The sequence below is a fragment of the Desmodus rotundus genome, chromosome 8 (genome assembly GCF_022682495.2).
Source record: "Desmodus rotundus isolate HL8 chromosome 8, HLdesRot8A.1, whole genome shotgun sequence".
Taxonomy (NCBI): Eukaryota; Metazoa; Chordata; class Mammalia; order Chiroptera; family Phyllostomidae; genus Desmodus; species Desmodus rotundus.
The window spans coordinates 127,256,794-127,280,679 of record NC_071394.1 but is presented as its reverse complement, the minus strand read 5'-3'; the positions used below and the strand labels follow the sequence as shown (position 1 = coordinate 127,280,679).

At 49.6% G+C, this 23,886-nt stretch overlaps 1 protein-coding gene across 5 annotated transcripts in view; it reads left to right on the top strand.

Annotated features, from left to right (window-relative positions):
- Positions 1-23,886, top strand: part of ANO10 (anoctamin 10) — a 110,960-nt gene that overhangs the window by 70,879 nt on the left and 16,195 nt on the right. For 2 of the 5 annotated variants that reach the window (XM_053929916.1, XM_053929914.2), the window contains exon 12: positions 8,708-8,824. In XM_053929916.1, the coding sequence (XP_053785891.1) occupies positions 8,708-8,824 (117 nt within the window). Of the gene's footprint in view, positions 1-8,707; positions 8,825-9,202; positions 9,341-15,359; positions 15,730-23,886 lie in introns of those variants that run through there. The other 3 variants (XM_053929917.2, XM_053929918.2, XM_053929915.2) reach the window with 3 other exon arrangements.

The following is a 23,886-nucleotide window of genomic DNA, read 5'->3' as shown; positions in this document are numbered from 1 at the left end:
TTTTGGTGGATGGCTGCACGTAAGCAGTCGCCCTAAGCAGGATGCCCTGTGATATCGGCTTAGGACAGGCTCACAGAGCAGTAGCATGGAACTGAGGGTCCGGAAATGAATCCCTCCTGAGGGTTGTCAAGACATACGGCACCACAGCAATTCAACAGGGGAGACCGTGGTCCCTTTGACGAGTGGCGCTAGGACAAGGGGTAGGCCCGTGTGAAGGAATGAGGCTGGTCCCCTGCCTAATCCATATGAAAAATCACCTCAAAATGGATCTGAAGCCTAAACACAAGAGCTAAAACTATAAAACCTTGAAAAGAAACATAGGTGTAAGTCTTCATGACCTTGAATTAGGCAGTAGTTTCTCAGACAGGACGCCAAAAGTACACGCAACAAAAGAAGAAACAGACAGAACTGGACATCATTAAGTCTACAACCCGCACGAAGCACAAAATTTGTGCTTCCTGGGACACCATCGAGAAGGGGACACACGGAAGAAAGTGTTTGCAAATCATATCCGTCTGATAAGAGACTAGGACATATACAGAACTCACTAGTAAAAAGACAACTATTTATCTGGTATTTCGGTTTTTACGCAATGCTACTTCATTTTGTTGCTCAAATTGTCCCAGCTGTGGCCAGCGCCTGCCGAGTTCCTGTCGCCCCATCTCCGAGGGGCCTCCCCGTGTCCTCCTCTGAGGCCGGCCTGTGTCTGCGCCCTTGTGCCCCCGCTGTCATCAGGCTGCAGCCCCTTGGTGTGGGGTGGGGGGCTGGGCGGGATGCATGCTGACATCCTCCGATGACCTCTCCGTCACCGAGTGGCACTGCAGTTTATGTAGGACGGTGGGCTCCATGATGATCCTTGGGTGGTATAGCTTCCGCGCCGTGTGCCCCCCCCCCCCCGACCCCCCCCCCTCCCCCGCCCCACAGTGTTCTCAGTCTATTTCCCTGAAGCCCCCTTGCCTGGGGCTCGTTTTTGGTTTTGTTTCCCCGATGTAAGAGGGGCAGGCTAGACAGGGCTGGAGCAGGGAGGCATCTCCTCACTCCCGCGGGGGGTCAGGCCAAGATGTTTTCCCTGGAGAGTAACCCTTTGTTGTGGAGAAGGCTCTGCACGGTATTCCGTGATTCCTACTCTCCCCTCCCCCTGCAAGACCCGTGGCGGGGCGGGCCCTGTGTCCTGGCCAGGAGAGCCTGGCAGGGCTCCTGGAGGGAGAGCCTGTGAGTGGGGCCCCCAAGACTGCAGCCTTCAGTGTTTGTCCCCCATGCTAGTCACACGCAGCCACCAGCAAGTCATCCAAATTACCCTTTAAGCGTCCCTACCCATTCGTACTTCCAGCAGCTTCTGTTCCAGCTAAGTAGGGCCTGGTCGCTGTATTTCTCTGGATGTGCCCACCCAACTCTCCAGAATTTGAAGTGGTGATTTGCCCTCAGTTCTCAAACAGGTTCAAGAAACGTAGTTGACTTTCAGTTTCTCAGGCTTTTCTCGTCAAATTGACAGGAGTGACAATTTCTGAGCTCTTTACATGTTGAGACTGAAACCAGAAGAGTGCCTAAGTCTTTTTTGAGATTTCATTTGGTTTTTATAAATCTGTCAGTTACAGAAATAGTAAATGGAAGCATATGTTCAGTAGTAAAAATGCTAAATCTTGCTCCAGGGAAACATGAAGCAGAATGTTTCGGTAACTAAGCAGACTAATCTTTGCTCAATAATTAGCAGCAGCGGCAGTGAAAGGTCCACGGTGGAGTCGGCAGGGATCCAACACCGTCCACCAGCCCCCTTCATTCAGGCTTTCCTTCTCTGCAAGTCAGGACCTTTTGTCACCCGTCCCCCAGGCCACCAGCCGGTGCCACTGGTGGTTTGGGGCCTGAGGTGTAAACCATTCTTGCCTGGAGGGGGTTCTCGGTTCGGAAGCATAGCTGAGTCAGACCCGTCTGCTCACGAGCACTTCCCCTGAAGCTGCGGCAGCAACACTGTCTTCGGCAGGGCATTTGTATATGCAGATGACCGGTGTTAATCGGGTTAATGAAGACTTACAAGGAACGAAAGGAAAGGAGGTGCTTTCTCTTTTCATTATGAACAGATACCATCTGATTTTTAGAAAGCTGCTTTGAAGGACACTAACATCCTTTGCATAATTTCTTTCTTCAAAAGAATACCCAGTTAGCTCATTACTGCCACTAAGGTTTGGAGGCCCAGACTGAGTTGGCAGTGGTCAGAGCAATTTGACAAAATAGTAACATAGTAATTTTAGAAATGGGCATTTCGTTGTCCTGCAGACTCACCGTGTAGCAGGTGTGGCGGTAGCACATCCCGGGAGGCCGGCGAGGCTCAGGACAAAGCCGCACTGTGTCCCAAAGGAGATATCTGCACAGGGGCCGCCTCGTCCCCAGTCGTGTGCTCCCCCACCCCCACCATTCACTCAGAGAGCCCTGGAGGGTCATGTAGACGGAGAACCTAGAACTTCACTCTCAGCTCCGAAGCTGGTCCCTGAAGGTTGGCTTCTTGCCCCTTGAAGCGAAGACCGGAATGGAAAGCTCTCCGATTCTCTCCGCACACAAACCGCGGCATTTCTGGTCACGGCCGCAGGCACCACTGTCCACCAGGCTGCCCTTACTTGGGAGCTCTTAGCCTGAATGTCCTTCTCTCCATACACATGGAGCTTCACAATGACCGCGCAGCACAGTGGGGGGCGGGAGGACAACCTGTGGGAGGAGGGGAGGAGGAGGAAGAAGTGCGACCCTGTGCGACCCTGGCAGAGACAGGACAGAACAGCAGCCCCCGGAGGGAGCGCGTTCCAGAGCCCGGCCAAGTCCAGTGGGGGCCTCGGCAAACTGCAGCCGGCCTGGAGCGGGCAGGTGACACCCAGGGGACGAGACAGAGCTTTTGTCCAACAGTGTCAAAGAAACGCCAGATGTACTTTATCTTATAGCTGAGACCCAAGGAAGTGGTATTAAATGTGACCAGCTACCGATTCACACTTCTGTGCTGGACAAACTCTTCCCATGGCCGTAGCATGTAAATTAGCACGAAAACAAAGCAAAACAAAAACTAGAAAGAAAACAAAAGTCCTAAAGCGAAGGAGTGAAAGCCTGTGAACAGAGAGCCATCCTGGGGTGGCCGCCTTGTGTCACGTGTCTGCCATGGACCATGGGCGGAATCCAGCCACCACCACGGTGACAGGGGAAGAGCTCCCCGCCCCTCTTGTGCCTGCGGCCTGGGGTCCTCACTGCCACGTTCTCGACTTAAACGATTCTTCCATGTCTGCTGCAGAAAGAATGCTTTGGGAGGCCGGGAGGTAAAGGACAGCTCAGTTGGCCCTGGACTGCCCCCAAGAAAGAACAGCGACTTTTTCCTACGAGACATCACCACCTGGGTTCTCCTCTGCCTGTGCTCCTCACCCTCTGTCACTGACCAGGCCAGCACTCGGCAGGCCACCTCAGGAGGCTGACTGTGTGTCCTCCTGGCATTGCGGCAGAGCCACCAGCCTCCCGTGGCCCCTGGAGTGCACCACTGCTGGCCTCCGTGGCTCATGACTTAGAGGTCACAAATGTGTGTTTCTCCGGTGGGATTTAATTTCTCACTTCATGGTCCAATTAAAGCAAACCAAGTACGTAGCCAGTGAAACGAAACCACAACCTCAGGCTCTCCCTTTGCTGCTAGGCCTTAGTTAGGGAACTTTTCCGGGCACACAGGCAAGTGTTGCTCAGCTTTTTCTCCTTGTCAAGTGATCAAAATAATTGTTGAAAAAACAAAACAAACTCCAAACAAAACATAACCCTCCTACAGAAGCCACTTCCTTTCCCAGGCGTCAGGCCCGGCCCGGGAACTGCTTTGTCCCTGAACGTGGCCCTGAGCAGGAGAATGAGCTTTGCAGGTGTGAATCACTGGAACGCTGGAGAAGGTGTGTCCTGTGGAGGCACAGGGATGGCCAAAGCCTTTACAGCCAGCTTTCTCACCCCAGGGACAGGTGACAACCCCATGCCCAGTGTCCTCCCCTACCGAGGGGCCTCTTCCCTTAGCGAGTCCCTGCAATGGAGATGGCATTTTAAAAGGAGGACAGGATAAGACATTCGGTTTCATTAATTTATTTATTTGCAGCCCTTTAAATCATTTCCTTCTGCTCATTTGGTCTGACTGGCATTTCTTTTTCAGCCACTGATCTATTAAGTAGCGAGACAGAGGAGCAGGAGGTGAAAAACTGTTTGTGTTTTTATGCTAATCAATTATTCTCGTGTCTCTCATTTTAACTGACCCTCCTAAGATTCTCCCATTGCTTTTTTTTTTTAAGATTTCAGCTTTCTATTAACCTGTCAAGGCCAAGTGCTCATTCACTTGACTGACCTTGGGAAGTGACGTAGCCCATGTGGATGGACCAGTGGTCCAGGCCGTTTGCATTGCTGGCGACTCCCTTGGGTGCCTTGTGAGCGCCCTCTGTGCACCAGGTGCGGACGGCAGTCGGGAGCACAACGTGTTGGGATCGCAGGTGCTGCCCCGCCCCAACGGCATCTCTCGGGGTCTCTCGGGGCCTGTCGGGGCCACCAGGTCTGAGGATCTGAAGATACCGTGCCAGGAGCCTCCTCTGAGACTCCGGAGAAGATTCCTATTCGTTGTGCCGGCTTGGTGGAAGGGCTACCACAGGCGAGACTGGGGGCTTTTACTCATCTCAAAGAAGCTGTTCCTGGCTCCGTGCCGGCCTGGGGTCCTGCGACTCCCTAACTGGCCTGTAGAGTTCTCAGACGCTTTTGGGCTGTATGTGGCTGTCACTGTAAGTTGATGTCTCTGTGGAGAAACGAGGTGTGGCCCTCTTATTCTGCCGTCCTGCTGACATCGCCGAGGCCTTCAGGTCTTCAGTAGGAGGCTGCCATGACCTCCGGCTCAGCTTCCCTCTGGGGCCCAGCAACCCTACACAAGGCACCCTCCCAGAAGACCACACACTTCCTTTAAAGGACACGCCTCTGGCCTGAGAGCAGAGTAGAACCTGCGGCTCCTCTCTTACAAGGCAGCCTGAGGAAGGGCTCCCTGTGCCCCCAGCTTTCCCGATGCATTCACTGTGGTGCCGACTCCTTGGCCCGCCCCTTTCCCTTTGGGGGTTGAACATAACATTGGCCCCTCTCTGCGGCTCCTTTGGGAGGTCCGTCCTTTGTCTCAGGAGACTTGAGCTGCCCAGTCTGCTCCATCAGAAGTTCTGGCAAACTCTCTTGCTTTCCGTTCTCATTTCCTTAGAATATATACTTCTGTCACTTCAGGGGACCATGGGGGGTTGGAAGAATTACATGTGTGTGCGACCACTTTACAATGAAAATTTGTGAGGTTTTTTTTCCCTCTTAAAAGTCTAATTCCATAACTCTTAAAATCTCGGCTCCACTAACCATGGCTTATTAATCGACACTTGGCATACACTTTGCCCGGCCCTCAGCAGAGGATGCTTTTCTGAAGGAGTTCCTTGTAGGCAGTGGGCTGGCTCTGAATGGAGAGAGGTGCCACGGTGGACACACCACTGCAGAAATCAAATTAGCTTTTCAGAATTTCACGAACTCGACTCTAATTTGCATTTTCTATTTAGGAAGAGAGCGTTGGGGACACACGGCTGTAAACACAGCTGCTGCTGTCGGTCGTATCATGAGTTTTCTCGTTTTTGTAAAACGAAACGGTTCTGCTCGCTCTCTGTGCACCTGGCACGAGACTCCCAAGAGTCTGGTGGCCCGGCCGTGACCACAGGTGAGGGACGTGCTGCTGGCCATGGAGGCGGCACTTCACCGCCGGCACCGGACAGCGCTGTGCTCCGGTGCTCATTTCCTCCGGGCCTATGCTCCCTTCCTGCGCCTCCGAGGCGTCCTGTAATCAGCGCTTGAAGCTTGTTGTTACGGAGCTCCAGCTTCTTTGTGTGCGTTAGTTTTAAATTCTGCTCATCCCTCCCCCGCCTCACCAGTGTTTCTTTTCTCCTTTACTTTGTTTGGGATAGAATTGTTTGAGTTTTTCTTTAAAAGAAGATTGTTGGTGAAGAATCACAATCACGGCCCAGAAATTATCTCCTCTTTTCATAAACAGGCTATGAAAAGCCCACCCAATGATTCATTTTGAGTATGTCGTTCTTTAAATCTGTGCAGATTCCTATTTCATACTAGCTTTTCTCGTATTTACGAAAGCAAGTAAAATAGCTAAAATGCTTTTTGATAATTATTTTTCTCAGTTCAGTGAGCATAAAGCAGTTTCTAACCTTGAAACAGATTTGCCATATGGAAAATATAAATAAGATTTTTTAATTAATGTTTTGAAACTAGGTGGATGTCTAAATCACCCTTTCCTGCCGCTGGGGCAATGGTGGCTCTTTTCTGTGTTTCTTGACCCCTCTCCCCTGAAGTGGGGACCCTACTGCCCCCAGAAAGCTGCCGTGGGGTCATCCCAGTCCCCAGCCCTCAGGGTCATTGAGGGCGGGGAGGACAGAGAGAAAGAGTTGACTGGCACCGGTTAATCAATTGATTAACAGGTATCTGTGAACATAGGTGCTCCCTAACCCGCTCAGCGGTGTTCTCGCTTTTTACAAATGACTTGTTTAAACCAGACAAACCTGTCAGGCTGGCGGAACTTCTGGGTGTGTACCCAGGAGGGGCGGGGATTGCTGTGACAGAAGATTTGGGGAGGTAAGGATGTGGGGGCAGAAGGCCACCCTCTGCTCGGCCTGGCCCTTTATAAATGCTCTCTGTGTATCTGCAGAGCAAATGGATAAGCAGGGATCGCCAGACCCTCTGAGTCACAAGTCATCTGGTTTTGGTCTGTGTCCTAGGCATAGGGACAGGCGTGGCCGGGTAGGCGGGTTCAGAGCCTGACAGGGCGTGTTGAACTCGCTTGGTGAGTGAGGACTTCCTGCGTTCTTTTTCACGTAAGTGGTTTTTCCCCGCGTGGAAGGAGTGCATGCCCACGAAAGACCAAAGGTAAAGAGATCGCCCATAGTGCCACCATCCGAAGAAAACCACTGTGAGGAGCTGACACTTGTTACAAGCACCTTACATGCAAGGGAAGACCCCTCGGGGTCTGTTTTCTCACTAATTCCCACCCAGGCCCCGAGGAGGAGGAAGTGGGTACACATTTGTTAGGGGAGAGGGAACGAGGCCGAGACGGTGCAGCGGTAGGGCGCTGGCAACTGGTAGGCACGCGGTGTCTGAAAGATATGGAAGATCTCTTTTCATGCACAAATTTATTTCTCGCCTAGTATCTCCGCTGCAGAGGTTCAGTGAAATCCTATCGCAGAGTTCTGATGGGATGAAATAATGGCACAGCGCGGCCTTTTCTCAATCACGCACTTGTCCTTTGTGGGTTGTACTCAGGCTGCTGTGAAAGCAGTTCAGTTAGTTCAGAGTCATAACACGTGACGGCACCCGACCCAACCCTGTCTCTGCTCGCGTGCCATGGCAGACACCTGAGCAGTGTCTTTGGTCGTGGCGGTCGCTTTTCCATCCCGGCCTCTCCAGGGCTCTTGTTGATACCAGGCAATGCGTGGGCTGCCCGGGGGTTCTGCTGATTTTCAAGTCTTTGGATTGAATTATTGCTTGTTCTGGTCGGATGCTGACTTCATTATTTCATGCGTCTCCCAGGAAACATCCATGTTATTTATCCTTCATCCTCCTTTTAAAAATATCACAGTAAAAAATTCATTTCATTTTTTCCAGCTGTCTTTTGTTGTTGCTGTTGTTGTTGTTACTAATTCAATGCAACATTTCTTAGAGGCTATTCCATCCCCTTCCCTGATATTTCTTACAGCCTCTTACTTTCTTACCTTTAAAATCATCTCACAGCTTTTAATACTTAATAATTCATGTGATCACCGAAGAGGCAGCTTTCGTGTCTTGCTTGTTCAGGTTTCCGCGGGTGTTGATCCTGGATCACACATTAATGCCAGAGTCGGAGAACCATCAGTAAGTGGGGGTGGTGCAGCCAAGGCCAGGCTCACCGACGGAAACGATCCGGTTGGCTTATTTGTGTTCTGCAAAGAAAGACGCGTAGTTGCAAACCTCCCATCCTGGTGTCATGGGGAACCTCTTCATGATGTCGAGGTAGAACGGAGATGAGATAGCCAAGTTGCAGGTCTCCCATGTCGTAACGGGTGCGCTCTGCGTATTATAAAGGACGCACTCTGCATTTCTGTGCCCCTGCCCTATGGCCTTGGTGTATCCCCATCGATCAGTTCATCGGTACTTACTGATTATTACATCATGAAGGCAGCCGCACCAGACACTCTTGAGGATGCAGGGGATCCAAGGCACCTCGTGTTTAGACGCATGTGTTTCTTACAACTGAGCCTGAGGCGTAGCATGGGGGGTGCTGTTGGGCGAAGAGGGAGCCGACTCTGCAGTGTGGGGTGCCGAGATGCTTTGGTTACTAAGATACAAATAGGGAATAAACATTTTGTGGAAGACTTTCCAGAATAATCTTCGGGGGTATTTTTTCTATAAAACAACGAGGGTAGCCTATGCTATCAATTTAAGGGAATAACTGGCTTTAAAAGAATAAGCAAGTAGGTAGTTATTGAATGGCCACAGTGGGGTGGATTAAATATAGTTTATGGGCCTGGTGGATCTTTGATACATCACAGGCCAGTAATTAGAAAGTGCCCCAGATTAATGAGAAGGATCGCAGATTGCTTAGCTGCTAATTTGTTTCCTTGCACATATGGTGTAATGTGGCCCATCAACATGTACTCTTTCTGGTTTTCAGCACGCGCTCCTGGCTTTTAAGTTTATACTCGCGTTCGCCATACCTGATAAACCACGGCACATCCAGATGAAACTGGCCAGACTGGAATTTGAGTCTTTGGAGGCACTGAAGCAGCAGGTAAGGGCAACCGTCCTGAAAATGAATGTATTTCTTTAGCAAATGCCAGCAGACAGAACTCAGAGGACTCACTCTCAGCATGCCCTTCAGCCTTGACCTTACCCATTCAAATAGCTACAAAAGACCCCAGTCTAGACTGGCACAACAAAACCAACATCCTAATAATTTAAGTGACAAATAGGTTCAATGAACTAAATAAACTAAGCAAAACAAAAATATCCAAGCAACGTTAAATAAAGACACGAGCTGGCATTCAGCAAAAAGAGCAGAGATTTCCAAGAATCGCCCTAGGTCCGCTCCCCACAGTTTCTAAATCTGCCTTCTACAGAAACATTCAGCAGAAAGAAGTGAGTAAACAGAACCCTAAATATCTTGCAGAATGAGAGAGAACAAGAAAGTGTGGGCAGAAACAGCAGAAAGTGCCAAGAAGCAGAAAGCTCTTCCCAATGACTTCCACATTCTACCAGGGACCAAAAATAAAACAAAACAACATAAAATAAAAGAGAGAATAAAAACCTCATGCTGGAATTCACCAGGTCTCCCTCGCGTTCTGAGTAGTTCCTCAACTTCCCCAATGCCATGTGCAGACTCACTGGGCACATCCTTCACATCTTCTTCCTCATTCTCCTCCTCCTTCATCCTTTTTTTTTTTAACTTTCATACACTTTTTTTTTAAGAAAAAAATTTAAACATCAGATGAAATCTTTAGACTAAAGTTACTTTCACACAATATGTATTTCACACATAAAGTCGAGGCCATGAATCAAGTGGGGAAACCAAGATGCAATATGACACAAGTGGCATTTGCTTGTAAATTCCTCAAACTCAAGGTCACAGCAACACAGAGAGGAGGACAGGCCCGCAGGCTGCTAACTTGGCACCTCTGCAGTATTCGAAACTGCTTGTTCAGCTCTCATTTAAAGGAGAGGCTGAGACCACGTGGGTGAGGGGCAGAGAAGTAGCTGGACTGAGGGGTGGGCAGAGCCCAGTCCTACCCCAGGGGGTCACTCCTTCGACTTCGGAAGGAGCGTGTGGGCACAGGCCGTTGTGAGGGCCCCGACATGCCGATCCTCGACTCACATGTGTCCTTCCTTAAACATAACTGTCTGAGGCTGCGCACGCCACCTCCCCTTTCACGGTTGCCCCCCTCCCACTTTACAGAAAGAGGGCACACCTCTCAGCACCTTGCACCCTGCCTTGCACCTCGTCCCAGGGGGGAAACCTTCCAGGTGACAGAGGCCTTTCAAAACAGAGGTGGCAGGGGCTAAGCTGCTCTCCACAAAGGACCCCCATCTCCCGCCCACCAAAACCAAATCATCTGCTTAGGAGAGGCATTTCTAAAATGCACTCAGAAACTTATGTCCAGTAATCGTTTATCGAAGCGTATGCCATGCTCATGTAATTGTTAAACCATTTATGCATCAATACTAATTATAATGACATGTCAGTCCAGAGGAAAATTTTCCATTTTTGCAACTATTTAAGTTTTGGAGAAAATTTTAGATGTCAACTTAAAATTGTGTGGAAGGGCACATAGCACCCCCAAATTTTTAGGGGTATGTAAGCAAAAAAATTTTAAATTGTAAGCATTGCCTCTGGAAGAGTTTTCCCCCATTGACTACATTCCTAGTGAGGTTTTACAGATGGGGCGGCAGCTTCCTGCGGGCGGGCGTGTACACACTTTAACTCCAGGTCACGGCCAGGTCTGGCTTTGACTTAGGAAAGCTTTCCTCCCGCTCAGGAGTTCACGCTGTTGTGTATTTGCCTGAAAGGGGCCTGGCTGAGGTTGGATATTGTGAACACGTCTCAGGTTACTGAAGACACTTACCTAAAAGCCCGGCTACAGAGCTGCTAGCTTTGCTTTTGGAGGACTCGGGGACATCAGTGCTTGTTATGAGTTTGGCCAAATGACCACTGCAGTCATCTCAGCTCCTGGGTTTCCCTATGGTCAGATACGCCCTACCTGACAGTGAAGCAAAGCCCCACTTCAAAGGCAAAATTTATTTACACTCATCTCCACCGAGAAATTAAGCACTAACCAAAATTCTGTCTCCTATTATTTAAAAAGAGGAAAAAAATCTAAAAGATGTTAAGCCTCTCGGGGCTTTTTTCTCCTGAGGGCATAGATGTGGTTCTCTGATTAACATCACTGGCTAAGAAAAACATGGTTTTGGTGCTGGGGGTACTGTTAGGGCTCTGGAGGGACAGGTGTGTCCAAAAGGTTTTGAGTCAGCATATCTATCAGATGCCTTCAGACAGGGCATTCCTAGCTCGAGCTAAAGGCGACCTCGGTAGTTTGCGTGTGGCTCCGAAGTCTCCGGTCCCTTAGTGGGCAGAGGTCAGGATGTCTCGGGACCTGGGCTGCAGTCAGGGAACAGTGGTCCTCCCTCTGCTACTTTCTTGGTAAAATTACCATCTGAGAACACAAGGCCCGGGGTCGAGCTGGGCCGAAGATCTGTCGCAGCTGCCTCTCCCTGGCTTCGTGCTGGCCCAAGGCCGGGTTGCACAGTCCGCACTGCTGCGTGGGCTCAGGCCCGGGCCGCTGCCAGTGGGAGACAGAGATTGTCACCGCCTTTCCCACTGTCCTGGGTCCCAAATTCCAGACGGTTCTAGGTATGAAAGGTCACCGGCTTGTGCTTTTCAGAAACTCAAATTAACTGGCGTGTCTTCCGTTCACTTGCTGAACTATTGACATTTCTAGGATATAGAATTTTTCTTATTTCTCTTTAATCTGACATTTAACTCTCTGCTTTGTAAATAAGTAGAGCCTCGACCCCCTGGGCTGCTCCCAGGGAGCGAAGGCAGAGAGGGCTTCTGCCCTGTCCTCCCATTGGAGGGCCCCAGACAGAAAACAGTTACTGAAAACATACCTCAGAGTGGACCCTACTAAGGCCTGCCTATCTCCAGACTCACTACAAAGTGACCGGGAATTGACAATAAACTTGTCACTAGAAATTATTACACGCCATAGTTCTTATGTTTATATTTGAATTGCTAATTTTCAACTCAACTCCCATTTTATGGACTAAACACTATGGAGAAATTGGAAGTCATCAGAGTTCTTAAATTGGGCTATGCCCCTGAAATGGAGAACCTTTGAAAAATACATGTTCCTGGGCCCTACACCCTGAAGTTTTTGTTGTTGTCATTGTTTTATTATTTTAGAGACAGAAGAACATGGATTTGTTGTTCTTTTTTATGCATTCACTGGTTGATTCTTGTATGTGCCCTGATTGGGGATCGAACCTGCAACTTGGCGTATCAGGATGATGCTGTAACCAACTGAGCTACCCAGCCATGGCCCCCCTGAAGGTTCTTATTCCCTAGATCTGGGGAGAGGGGGCAGGTGCCTACATTTATAAAATCCCTTCCTGTTGCTCCATGCCCCCCTCCTCAAACCCCCAGCCCCCAGCAAAGATAGGTCCCAGGCACGGTTAGGTGAGTGCCGAGAACAGGTGAGTTCTGGGCCAAGTGCAGCTGCCATGAATGAGCCGGGCAGCCTCTGTGCGCCTCAGGTCTTGGTTTGTAAAATAAAGGCTGGACCCCACGGTCTGTGGGAAGGCTCAGACTTACACGCCGACACCCAGCACCTCTGTGATTCTAGCTAGGAGAAGGGCTGGCCCCGTGGGTTCATGTTACTCCTCAGCTGTGACGGCTGGGGCAGCGGCGAGTGCGGGGGTGGCCGAGGAAAGGTCCTGAAAGCTGTTCCCTTGTCAGCGTCAGACAGGAAATGGTGGCGTTTTTAGATGTGTGGGCAAATCCGATATAGCCAAGGTGAGAGGCCGCTGGGGAAAATAAAACTGTTTGCTTTGCAAAGGGCATTTTCCGATGATTGGGCTTCAGTTGGTGAGACCTTTGCAAAGAATTCTAGACAGTAAATATCATGCTAGTGATGCCCTTTTATTTCTTTTCCAACTGATTTATTCAACCCTCAGTAATTTTAAGATCCAACCAAAACTAGAAAGGAGTCTCTGGGTGGGGCAGCCCGGAGCACAAGGACAGGACGTCCGCGACAGCCTGGGCTCAGGCGCCACTTGAACCAGACTCTGGGTAGCCAGCCCTCCTGGGTGCCTCCGTACCCACAGAGGCCAGGGCATGGGGTCTACATGGACCCTTTGAGAAAAGTAATAGCTTGGGAAACCAGCTGAAAGAGCAGGGTAAGGACTTTAGGACATCACAGACGTGGGACCCTTGACAGGGCAGGCCGGTGGCCTGCGGAATTATGTACTGTCTCTGTTTGCTAGGGTGAGGTGCACTTGAACCAGCCCCAATGGCTCCCGAGAGCCTCTGAGCTCTTCTGCCCTGCACCCGCACCCTCACGCTGGGGTAGACCAACGAGCGTCTTCAATGGAAAGTTAAACATTTTACGCATAGGACGAGGTGCGCAGTGTTTGTTGAATATGTAATCACATGTGGATCGGTCAGCATGTCCTTCAGGATGAAATGTTGCATCCAGATGAAGAATCGGCTTCTTGGAAAGCCAGGGGCAGGTGGTGCCGGAGCCTCAGTCCCTTGGGAAGAGGTGGTCTGCGTCCCAGGACCCAAGTCCACTCCCAGCAAAGTCCCTTGGGAGGAGGTGGTCTGCGTCCCAGGACCCAAGTCCACTCCCAGCAAAGTTGGAAGTATGTCAGGTGTTCAGGCAGCCTTCTGAACCGATCTGTCACTTTTCCTGTGTCGAGAGGTTTGTCTCACAGCCCTGTGCAGCTTCAGGGTGAGCGACTTGACCTTTCTGTGTCATACAGTTTCCCCAACACTGAGGGGAATCCAAGGACAATGGTGCCGACCGTGTGAGGTCAAGTAAGGCTGGAGTGAGGCGGTGTGGCCAAGATACAGCGGGACGCAGGGCGGTGGTGATGATGGTGGTGGTGGTGGTAATGGTTGAACTGATGGTGGTGGTGATGATGGTGCTGGTGGTGGTAATGGTTGTACTGATGGTGGTGGTGATGATGGTGCTGGTGCTGGTGATGGTTGTCGTGATGGTGGTAGTGGGATGATGGTGCTGGTGATGGTTGTAGTGATGGTGGTGATGATGATGGTGGTGGTGGTGGTGGTTGTAGTGTTGTTGTTGTTGGTGGTGATGGTGGTGGTGCTGCTGCTGGTGGTGGTGGTGGTTGTAGTGGTGGTGATGGTGGTGGTGGTTGTGATGGTGGTGGTGGTGGTTGTAGTGATGGTGGTGGTGGTGGTGGTTGTAGTGGTGGTGGTGGTGCTGGTGGTGGTTGTAGTGGTGGTGGTGGTGATGGTGGTGGTGGTGCTGTTGCTGCTGGTGGTGGTTGTAGTGGTGGTGGTGGTGGTGGCGGTGGTGCTGGTGGTGGTGATGGTGGTGATGGTTGTGGTGGTGGTTGTTGTAGTGATGGCAGTGATGGTGGTGGTGGTGATGGTGGTGATGGTGGTGGTGGTGGTGGTGATGTTGTTGTTGTTGTTGGTGGTGGTGGTGGTGGTGGTGATGGTGGTGGTGATGGTGGACCACTTCATACTTGGGTACCCTGTGTCATTGGGCAAACCAGGGAGGAATTCTGGGATAAAAGTGTTCCCATAAAACCAGAGGAGACATAATTCCACTCTGTGGCAGCCCCGCCCGTTTCCCTGACCTGAACCTAGCTGCGCAGTGATGATAATGGGAGGAACAGCCGGCGCAGGTGGGCCTGTGAGCCCCACACTGTCCTGAGCCTTCAGCTTGAGCCGTGGCTCCTCCCACCAGGTCCTGGGTGGGGTCTGTTAGCCATGTGCACATGATTCATCTCCAGTTCACAGAGGTTAACTTTCTTCAAAGGTGACTCGTGCTGTAACAAATCCTGGCTCCTGGTGCCTCTGCAGCCCCCTCTCTTATCACTTCTTCCTCTTCCTGTTGGGTCTAGCAGGATTGCACTGCTCATGGATTCCTAAGCACCCTGCTACTGGGGGACTCTGCCATCCGCTTCACAGACCCCACCCACATCCAGGGGGGAGTCTCCCCCTTCATATGTGACCCAGGGACCTGGTGCCCATTTCCGTGCATTCAGCTCACTGCATGTGGCCCGGTGATGTCTTACACCTGCGTCCCTACTCCCAGCACAGGGCCAGATGCCCAGTACAGTATGAATAAATCTCCACTTAATCAAACTGAATTTGTTGGCACATACCTAGTTGAGAAGCTAATATTTTAAGTAAATATGAATCATGTCCTTGGACAAAAAAGAGAAATCTTAAAATAGGTTCTCTGGCAGAATGGACACTGGCCATGTGCCTTCCTGGGGCCACTAGGAAGAGAACGCGTTCTGGGGAGTTGGATGTGAGCGCTTAGAAGGACCCTGGGCCCGGCCTGGGACAGCCCCTTCCCTGCCGGGGTGTGCAGGCTCTCCCCAGCACTTTCCATTCTCACGGGAAAACCCCTTCAAAGTGCACAGAGGCACCTAGACATTAAAACAAGACGCTTCCCTAAAGCTCCAGGGCGCTTTTGATTGTTTTTGTCTTCCCTGGTAAATTCCTATAAATTGCCACGTATTCCCCTGGTTTTCTAAGAAAATTGAAAATGTGTGTATCTTAATTATTTCCCCAGATGTAAGAAACGTGGCCAAATCAGAACCAGATGTATTTTTCCTTGTTGAAATTACCGAATAGGCCACGGAACGGAATGAAACCTAGTGTTTCCCTAGTCACCGTGCGCAGACAGAACAGCACCGGCAGAGGGACCGGCAGAGGGACCGGAAGCACAGACCCGCTCCCTCCGGACGGGCCGCTGAGCACGCTGTAGGAGAGACACCTGCGCTTCCAGTCGTCGTCACACGCGTCATTAAAATGTGTCTGTGTTTGTAAAGGGAAAATTCATCCTATAGTAAATTCTAGAGACTGTAGAATGCCTAGCACTATACACTTAACAAGACAAAAGCTGTATCTTGGTGAGATATTAAAAGTTCTTAGAGATCCAATCTCAGATTTTGTTCTAGATTAATAATTCCATTGCCTTGAGATTAATAATTTCATTGTATTTAGGGCCAACAGGTGTGAGAGGAGGTCTTCCTTTTTGGATAAATCCCGGGACAGTTACAGATGCATCTGTTTACTTCTTGCTTTTACCAAATGTTCTGGGATATAAAAGACTGTATTGTTGGCTGCGTCAGGGTCAAAGGTGACCAGACTAGACGCTTCCCAGGGACGGGATTACTGCAGACCCAGCATTCGTATTTGCTGGATGAACGAGTTGGGAATTACGCACGTCACTGGGGTCAAAGCCCTGTTCTTTTGTGCCTTTTTCTGTTACTAAGTCCTGATCCTTTGACTTTGAAAGTATCCTCTGAATGTTATATTGGGATTTAGGTAATTATGGAGTACTTACCATGTCAGGAAACCACAGACTTTATTTTTAACTTTTGAATTTAATTACTAGTAAGTTGCTAAAATAGAAAATCCTTTATTTAATACTAACAAACAGCGTTGCTTTCCATTGATTTCTGGTGCTACAGAACCTCAGCTGTGATTGGATATTATGTCGTGCAGTGAACGTAAGCCTAAGAGGCTGGGGTGAAAATACGGTGATCGATAGACTAAGAAATTTAGGCTTTAAGTCCCTGAGAACAAGACATTTAGTGATTTGCCTCTGTGTCCTAAGAATGGGATGCAGAAAACAAGAAGTGTTTGGACTTAAGAACTGTTTGAGATACTGCCTAATTCAAGGAAAATAATCACTTTACATTAATAATGGCTCTAAGAACACAAATAGTATATTATACTGAATTGATACATACCCAAAATTAAAATACAGGTATTAAAATTCAGCAACAAACATTAATTGCGTACATTGTGTGGTCCAAGCAAACAACGTAACTTATCAAAAATGCCCTGCATCAGAGTTGGAAAAATTCTTGATCCTGTTCCAGACCCTGGCTCAAGTGGCAAAGAGAGGGGTACTGAGCGTGGTCGGCGGCTGCCACGCTGGTCCCCAGTGTCCCTGCCTCCCAGTATTTACACTCTTATGGAGGGCCATCCCACCGTCTGTCTTGGTTGGTCTGTGACCAGTAGAACACCGCAGAAATGTTGGTGTGTCCCCGCTGGGGCTGGGTCATAAAGAGACATGATGGCCTCTGCCTTCCTCTCCCTCCTGGACCACTCGCTGCCATGTCCAGAGGACACTCAGTGTTAGAGGAGGCCGTCCAGGGACCGTGACCTCTGAGCTGGGCCGGGCAGCGGAAGCTCCTCACCCCTCCCCAGTCCCCGGGTTGTTTGTTCTGCCTGCTGCCCCCACAGTGGGGTGGTTTCAAGGACATGGCCTGGGCAGAGCGATGTGCCGAGCCCTTCTGGGCCATGTACCTGGTAAGGCCTCCGTGCAAACTTTTAGATCCTGGTGGGCCGGGACGGAGATCTACTCCTCCTGCAGCCTCCCAAGACAAGCCTCCCACAGAAGACAGAAGTTCCCCTGCTGATTAAAACTGCCACCTGCCAATCCAGAACGACCTACCTCTTTCTTCAGTCTTCCCCTGCGCTTTGCGAATGGGGCGCAGTTTCAGATTTCACCCAGGAAAGCCCTGAGGTTGCCAGCTAACTCTGAAGCAGCCAGAGGAGAGGCCATGTGAATAGGACAGGGCCTACTGCCCACAGCCATGTGAGTGAACCATCCTGGAAGCGGATTCTCTAGTCCAGGGGTTGGTGAACTTTTTCAGTAAAGAGTCGGACAGTAAATATTTGAGGCATGTGGGCCATACAATCTCTATCAAAACTACTCATTTCTGCTTCTGTAGTGCAAAAGCCGGCATAGGCAATATGTAAACGAGAGAAGCTGTGTTTCAATAAAACTTTATTTACAAAAACAAGCAGTGGGCCAGGTTTGGCTATGGACTGGGTCTGGTCATCTCCGCCTCCAGCCCTCGTCAAGTCTTCAGATGATGACAGCCCTGAGCCACAGCCACTCAGCTGCTTCCGCATTCCTGACCCACAGGAAGTGCGAGGTAATAAATGCTTGTTTTAAGCCACTAAATGTTGGGGTATCTGTTACACAATAATAGATAACTAATGAGCCGATAATCCAGAAAGGAGGCTGGGCAACAGGTGATCCAAGTTTGATGATGCATTGATAATTGTTGAAGCTAGGTAATGAGTAGATTCGTGGGGATTCATTATATCAGTCTCTCTGCTTTCATGTAATAAGAAGTCGAAAGGAAAAAAGCAACTGCTAAGTGATTTGTCTGAAATCAGATCATCGATAAATCACAAAGTCCATGCCGCAGACCCAGGTCTCTGGCGCCGGCGTCCCATGGTCTCTCGGCTCCCTCTTCCCGCATGGAGAGCAACCAGTAAAGTTTTAGTGATTTGCCAGAGTTTCTGCCTCGACTCTCCCCCACCTTAGTACCTGCAACTACCCTGCCCAAGAAAGTTCTTGGACTTTGATGCCATTGCTGCTGCTGAGCCATCCTGCAGACCTTCCCACTTCTTTGTACCTCTTTGTACTGTGGACCGTAAAATTGTGAGACATGGCGCCTTGTGCAGAATTCTACAAAGTCCTACCTCCGTGTGCCCTGGAAGATAGTAATACTTGAACTTCACATTCTTATGGACACTGCTGCCAACGAAGCACTCTCGAAGCCGTCTTCTCCACACGTCCATACGTACACGGCCTCTGAGGGAAGCCTGGCGGGTTTCACTCCAGCATTGTACAGACGAGGGAGCAGACTCGGGAAGTTTACGTGGCCAGCCAAACAAAATATGGCCGGGTCCAGCATCTGGCTCCTGGCTCGGTGGTCTCTCCGCCTCCCTCTGCTGCTTCTCTGGTGCTTAAGGAGGAACAGGTAGCATTTGCCATTAAGTAAAATAAGATCACTCTGACTAGCACAGTGCCTGGCACATAGAAGGTGCTAAAACAGTGAGTTCACCTTTTCTTTAAAAGCCCTTTGAACACGAAAATCACCCTGAAAGGGGGTTCATTGACGACACTACTGGATGCGCCGGTTGTTGGGCACCTGAAATGGGCATTAGAACAGCGTGTGATGCACTGGCTGCTGTGCACTCGCCTGCCCAGCGAGGGTGGGGAGTCGGGTTCAGAGGACGGGTCTGGAGGGTTCTGCCCCTGTAGTTCCCTGGGATGACCGTGGAGTGAGGTTTAGGTTGGACTGTGGACATCTCTTGCTTTTCTGAGGATGTGCATGGGGGCACCGTTTACCAGTGAGATGGGACAGTGTGAGCAGGCGAAGAAGGTGGTGGAGGAAGGAGTGAAGAGCAGATGCCAGACCCGGTAAAACGCCACTGGGCCCTGACATTCAGTTCAGAAATGCACCGTCTTCTTTCCCTGTTCCTTTCAAAACCCTGTGCACTGCCGTACCCTCCCACCCTAACTTGTGGTTGGGAGGAAAGGAGTTTTTCCCTCTCAAGCTTTTGCGTTTTCATTTACTTCTTTTGTAGTGATGGCTGCCCTGTTCGAGTTAATATGTCAGTTATTATCTGCCAGGGAACTGTGTTATCAGGGCTGCAACTTTAAATTCTTGATTCCAACCCGCCACACACACCCAAAAAAAAGTCGGGGGGAAAAATCTCTTGCTTTTTGGAAAATACATGGATCTCAAGATTCTCTTCACTTCCTCCTTCAAGTTGCTTCAAGCAGTGTTTGTGTGGGCAGATTTGCAGGCTATTTTGTTCTGAGTTGTCCTGAAAAGCACGTCTGGTTTCCGTCCCTGGCACGAGGGCCACGCACTGGCAAGCACCTGGGAAGCGCGGCCTCAGCCCCTCTGCTCCCATGTGCGATGGGTGCTGTTGCGACTGGAGACAGAACGGGTCCAGATTTTTTCTTTTTGACTTCTTGGACTAATGGGTTCACTTACTGTTAATGTATGTTGTAGGAAACCATTTCCAAAAACATCAGTCTGGGTTATTTAAATTTTATTCAGGCTAGATATGCACAAATCATTTCTGTGAAAATGCTGTGTGATTGAACAGTTACAGTCGGAGACACTCGCTGAGGGATTCTCATTTTTCGTCACAATCTGTAGCAAAACTGTGGCCTTCAGTGATTCAGTTTGGTTCTCTAAGGATGTAAAATGGGGCCGGAGCAGGAAGGGTGGTTTGCCTGCTTTGGGAGTTAAGAGGACAGCTTTTGGAGTCAGGCGCACGTGTCTCAGGAACCCCAGCTTCATCGCTACTAAGTAACCCTGGGCAAGTTCCCAAACCTCTCTGGGCCTCAGTTTCTTCCTCTGTAGAGTGGGCATAATCCCAGAAACCACCACACAGGCTGAGCTGGTACAGTCAGGCCCAAGCTGGCAGCCCCTAGTCTGTGGCTTCCCCCCCGTTTTCTGCCACAGAGCAGATGGGTGTAAATAACAGACTCTCGGTACAGTGCAACAGAGAACTTCTTGACCATTAAGAGACAAAATACTATGTTTGAGTAGTCCGTCCTTAGAGATGGGTGGTTTTCATCCTGGACCCTTGGAGGTCTTGCGGAAGAGAAGAGACTGCCTACTTGGGAGCTTTACCTGCCTTCTGGCAGTGAGCCCCTCAGATTCCTCCTGGCCCCGTGACTCCTTCAAAACAGTTGCTGTCCAACTGCATTTTAACCAAAACCAGGTTGTCTGGGAATGCCAACCAACCAAAACTGACCTGGATTTCAAGTGAATTGCTGGACCTGGAGAGCTGTGTCGGGTCGCCGGGCAGTGCCCTTCCGTCCGGAATGGCGCTTTTGTTCTCGGCCATGGTCCGCAGTGCTGCCTGGGCGGGTGGAAAACCACCGGGACTCCTGGCAGTGGTGCAGCTGCCTCCTCCTCCACGTCCTCTCAGAACCAACTGCATCAGCACTCGCCCCGTTGTAAAAGCCCTGAGGCTCCCCCCGATTCCCTTTCAAACCACGTGGACGTGGTCAGAGGTGGTCACGAGGGTTAGAGTTAGAGCCGCTGCAGGAGGGCAGAGTGGGTGGGATATTCCTTTATGTGCGGTTGTATGACCTGCTTGTTTTTCCATCTGTAGCTTTAGGAATCTTATTTAAGCCATCGCATGTCTGCTGCGACGGTCCAGATGCCACTATTATCTGGACCTGTTAGTTAAAATAAATACACACATACATCTTCCCTTTCTGGTACTGGGGCCTGTTCTGTCGACAGACACAGGGTGCTCAAATCGAACAGCTTCCCTGTAGAGAGAGAGAACAGCAGCTCTTGTGAGCCAATGACATCTTAACACAGTGGCCATCTCAGGAAGAAATGGCTGGTTATTGTATTCCCCTTGAAACTAATTCTTCTGAGAAACAGTAACTCTAAAATGCAGTTGTGTCTGGGCGTCTTTAAATGGTCCTCCATTAGACTTGAAACCATCTGCTCGTTTGCAGCCAAAGTATAAATTTTCCACTGTTCTGAGTGCCATGACGATGGCGCCGCTCCAGAGAGAGAAGCGGCCCAAATGGGAGCCCTGTGGAAGCTCCCGCCAGCCTGCTCCATGAGGCTCTTCAAGTTCATTTCCACTGATTTGATTAAAGAACAAAGAACCAAAGAAAAATAGGACGTCTTTTCAAAATTGAGCTCTACTCCTCTCATATCCTCCTGGGCTTCCAAGGGATTAAATCTCCCTTAATCTGCCTTCATTTCGCATATGGACACTCAGTCATTAGTCAGCTACAGGACCGTTGTCAACATCAGTGTGATCTGCTTTCTCGAGGACACAAATAAAAAGGGGGGAGGCAAGTTTCTCTCACAGGAAAATTATTGGACAAAAAGGTGGTATTCAGTTTGGCACCACAGGGCCTGGGCCTCCCGTTGGTGCTTAATGTAGTCCAATCGGAGTTAGCATTGGAGTGGACTGTGTTTCTGCCTGTCCACCCCCCGCCCCCGCAGCATCACTACCTGTACGTGGGACGGCGGACAAAGCACTGATGGCCCAGGGCTGTGGGCACCCTGGCTGAGGAGGTGACGGGTGCCCGGTGCACACACACAGAAGCGTCCCCGTGCCAGCACCGGGCTGTGGAACATTGTGCCACCTTCTTCAAAGGTGGACCAGCAGGGGAGGCATCGGCCTCTGTCGGCCACGTCAGCAGAACGGCAGCCACGCATTCAAGAATTTCAGGGGAAGGTTGCTCTTCAGACCACTTGGAATCGTATCCCCCACCTGGAAACGCAGGAGAGCTCTCCCGCCCTCCTGGCACTGTTGACTCCCAGTGTATTTCCTCCTGCCCTGGGCTCAGAGGAGGCTGGGGGGCGTGGGGGGGCTAGTGCCGTGACCTTCTTGCTGGGTGTACAAACTGCACAGTGTGGACCGAAAAGGCTCATTGTGTTTTCTCACGGTCTCCAGAGCACATCAGAACAGCTTCCTATGCTGCAGGCTTGGAGTGGTGTTGTTTTTTAAATATAAAATACGAATACAGAGGGACCCACAGTACTGCAGTCACAAACGGCTCCATTGCACTCTGGGTAATGGGATTCAAATAGCGTTGCCCTGCGAAATCAGATGTGGGATCGCCAAGAAGATTTTAATATTTTAAAATAAATTTTTTAAATGACAAGAGTAGGACACATGTAAAATTACTTAGAGGAAAAGTCTTTTTGCAACAACTTAGTAAAATACAGTTAAAAAACAAAACTTGTGCAGTTTCTTATTCCCTTTGTTTTACCTTTTCCCAAGCTTATGTTAAATGGTAGATTTTGTGAGGCAGGAAAAAGTTAGGTAATCTCACAAAACGTAATGCCTTTTATTGTTCATTTTCCAAAGCAATGAACATGGTAAAAACATTTCCAACTTCTCATTTAACACAAAGGAAAGACTTTCTCTCTTCCCACTTCCAGTTTTCTCCTTAAAGGATGGGGTCTTCAGGAATAATAGTGCTGAAGAAAGAATTATATTCAAGTGTAACATAAAAAGTTGTAAAAAGTCAGCTCCCCTTAAAACACTTGGGAGACGCTTAGCTTTGATGGTGCTTTTGTTCATCCAGTATTTTGTTAACACCCAGTGCCCCCAAGTATGAAATTTAAATTAGATGGGTTGGTTCATTTTTATCTTACAACTTAGTAGTGTAGTATGCATATGCTTTTGAAATTGGGGTTGTAATTGTTCTTTGACTGTAAAGTTACCTGTTGAAATTCATTCCAGTTCTCTTTAAGTAATGTGAACAGTGCTTTGTATCTGGAGAAACAAGGTTCCGAAAGACACAGATGCTTGGCTCCTGTTGCTCCAGAGGAAGGAAGATCACTTCCTTTGCTCCCGGTGGCCCAGGCTCCACCCCTTCGTGGGGGCTGGGTGTTGCCTGGGCAGGCTGGTGCTGTGTGTGGGCTTCCATGGGCTCCCTCAGATGCTGTTGAATGGTTCATAGAGAAAGTAACTGGAAAGCAGGGCTGGTGTTGGACAGAGATTGCGACTGTTCAGAAAATACCCAGAGCTACAAAGCTTTTACAGGGTGCTCTCTCTAGATTCCCCAACCGGAAGGCAAGAGGAAAGCGCTGGCGGGAGGGTGACCCAGGCCTGAGCTCGGGGAAGGGTGCCCACTGCAGGCCCTCGAGTGAGGCCGGAGCTCTGGGCCTCAGGGCTTTCAGATCCAGGGTTTGACTCATTCTTCAACAGACGTTTCCTGTGCCTTCGGTGCTTCTTACGCAGGGCGTTGAAACATGCCGTGTTTTGCTTACTGTCTGAAGGAGCAGATTTGGAAGTGATACCTAGTTGGTGAAATTGTACATTCTGGTTATAATTCTTCAGTTGCCAGGCTCTTAAATTGTACCTTTGAATGCCTCCAAGGAGCAGGCACTAAGTTGAAAATCAAACCCATTTTCAAAATCACAATGTATATTGCTGGTTTCCCTTACGATTCTATTCTCATTTGGTACCTTAAGTACAGAAATTATCGTTAAGGACTATAATAATGTAACTTAAACCTATGAGATATACTTAGTAAATAAACTATGTCAGCAAATCAATTTTTAGAAGAGCGAAGATTCTTCTTTTGCATCATCGGAGAACTCTGTGACCAAGGAAAGCTCACTGTGGTAACAAGCTGTGTTTTTAGGTTTCCTTGCTCAGGCCAGGAATGCAGGTTTCTAACTTTTGATTGTAAATGGTATCTGGACTTTGCCTGTACTTTTATAGTGAAACTTTCTTTTTAGTCAGGAATATGTTAATGGTCTCTCACCCCCTCC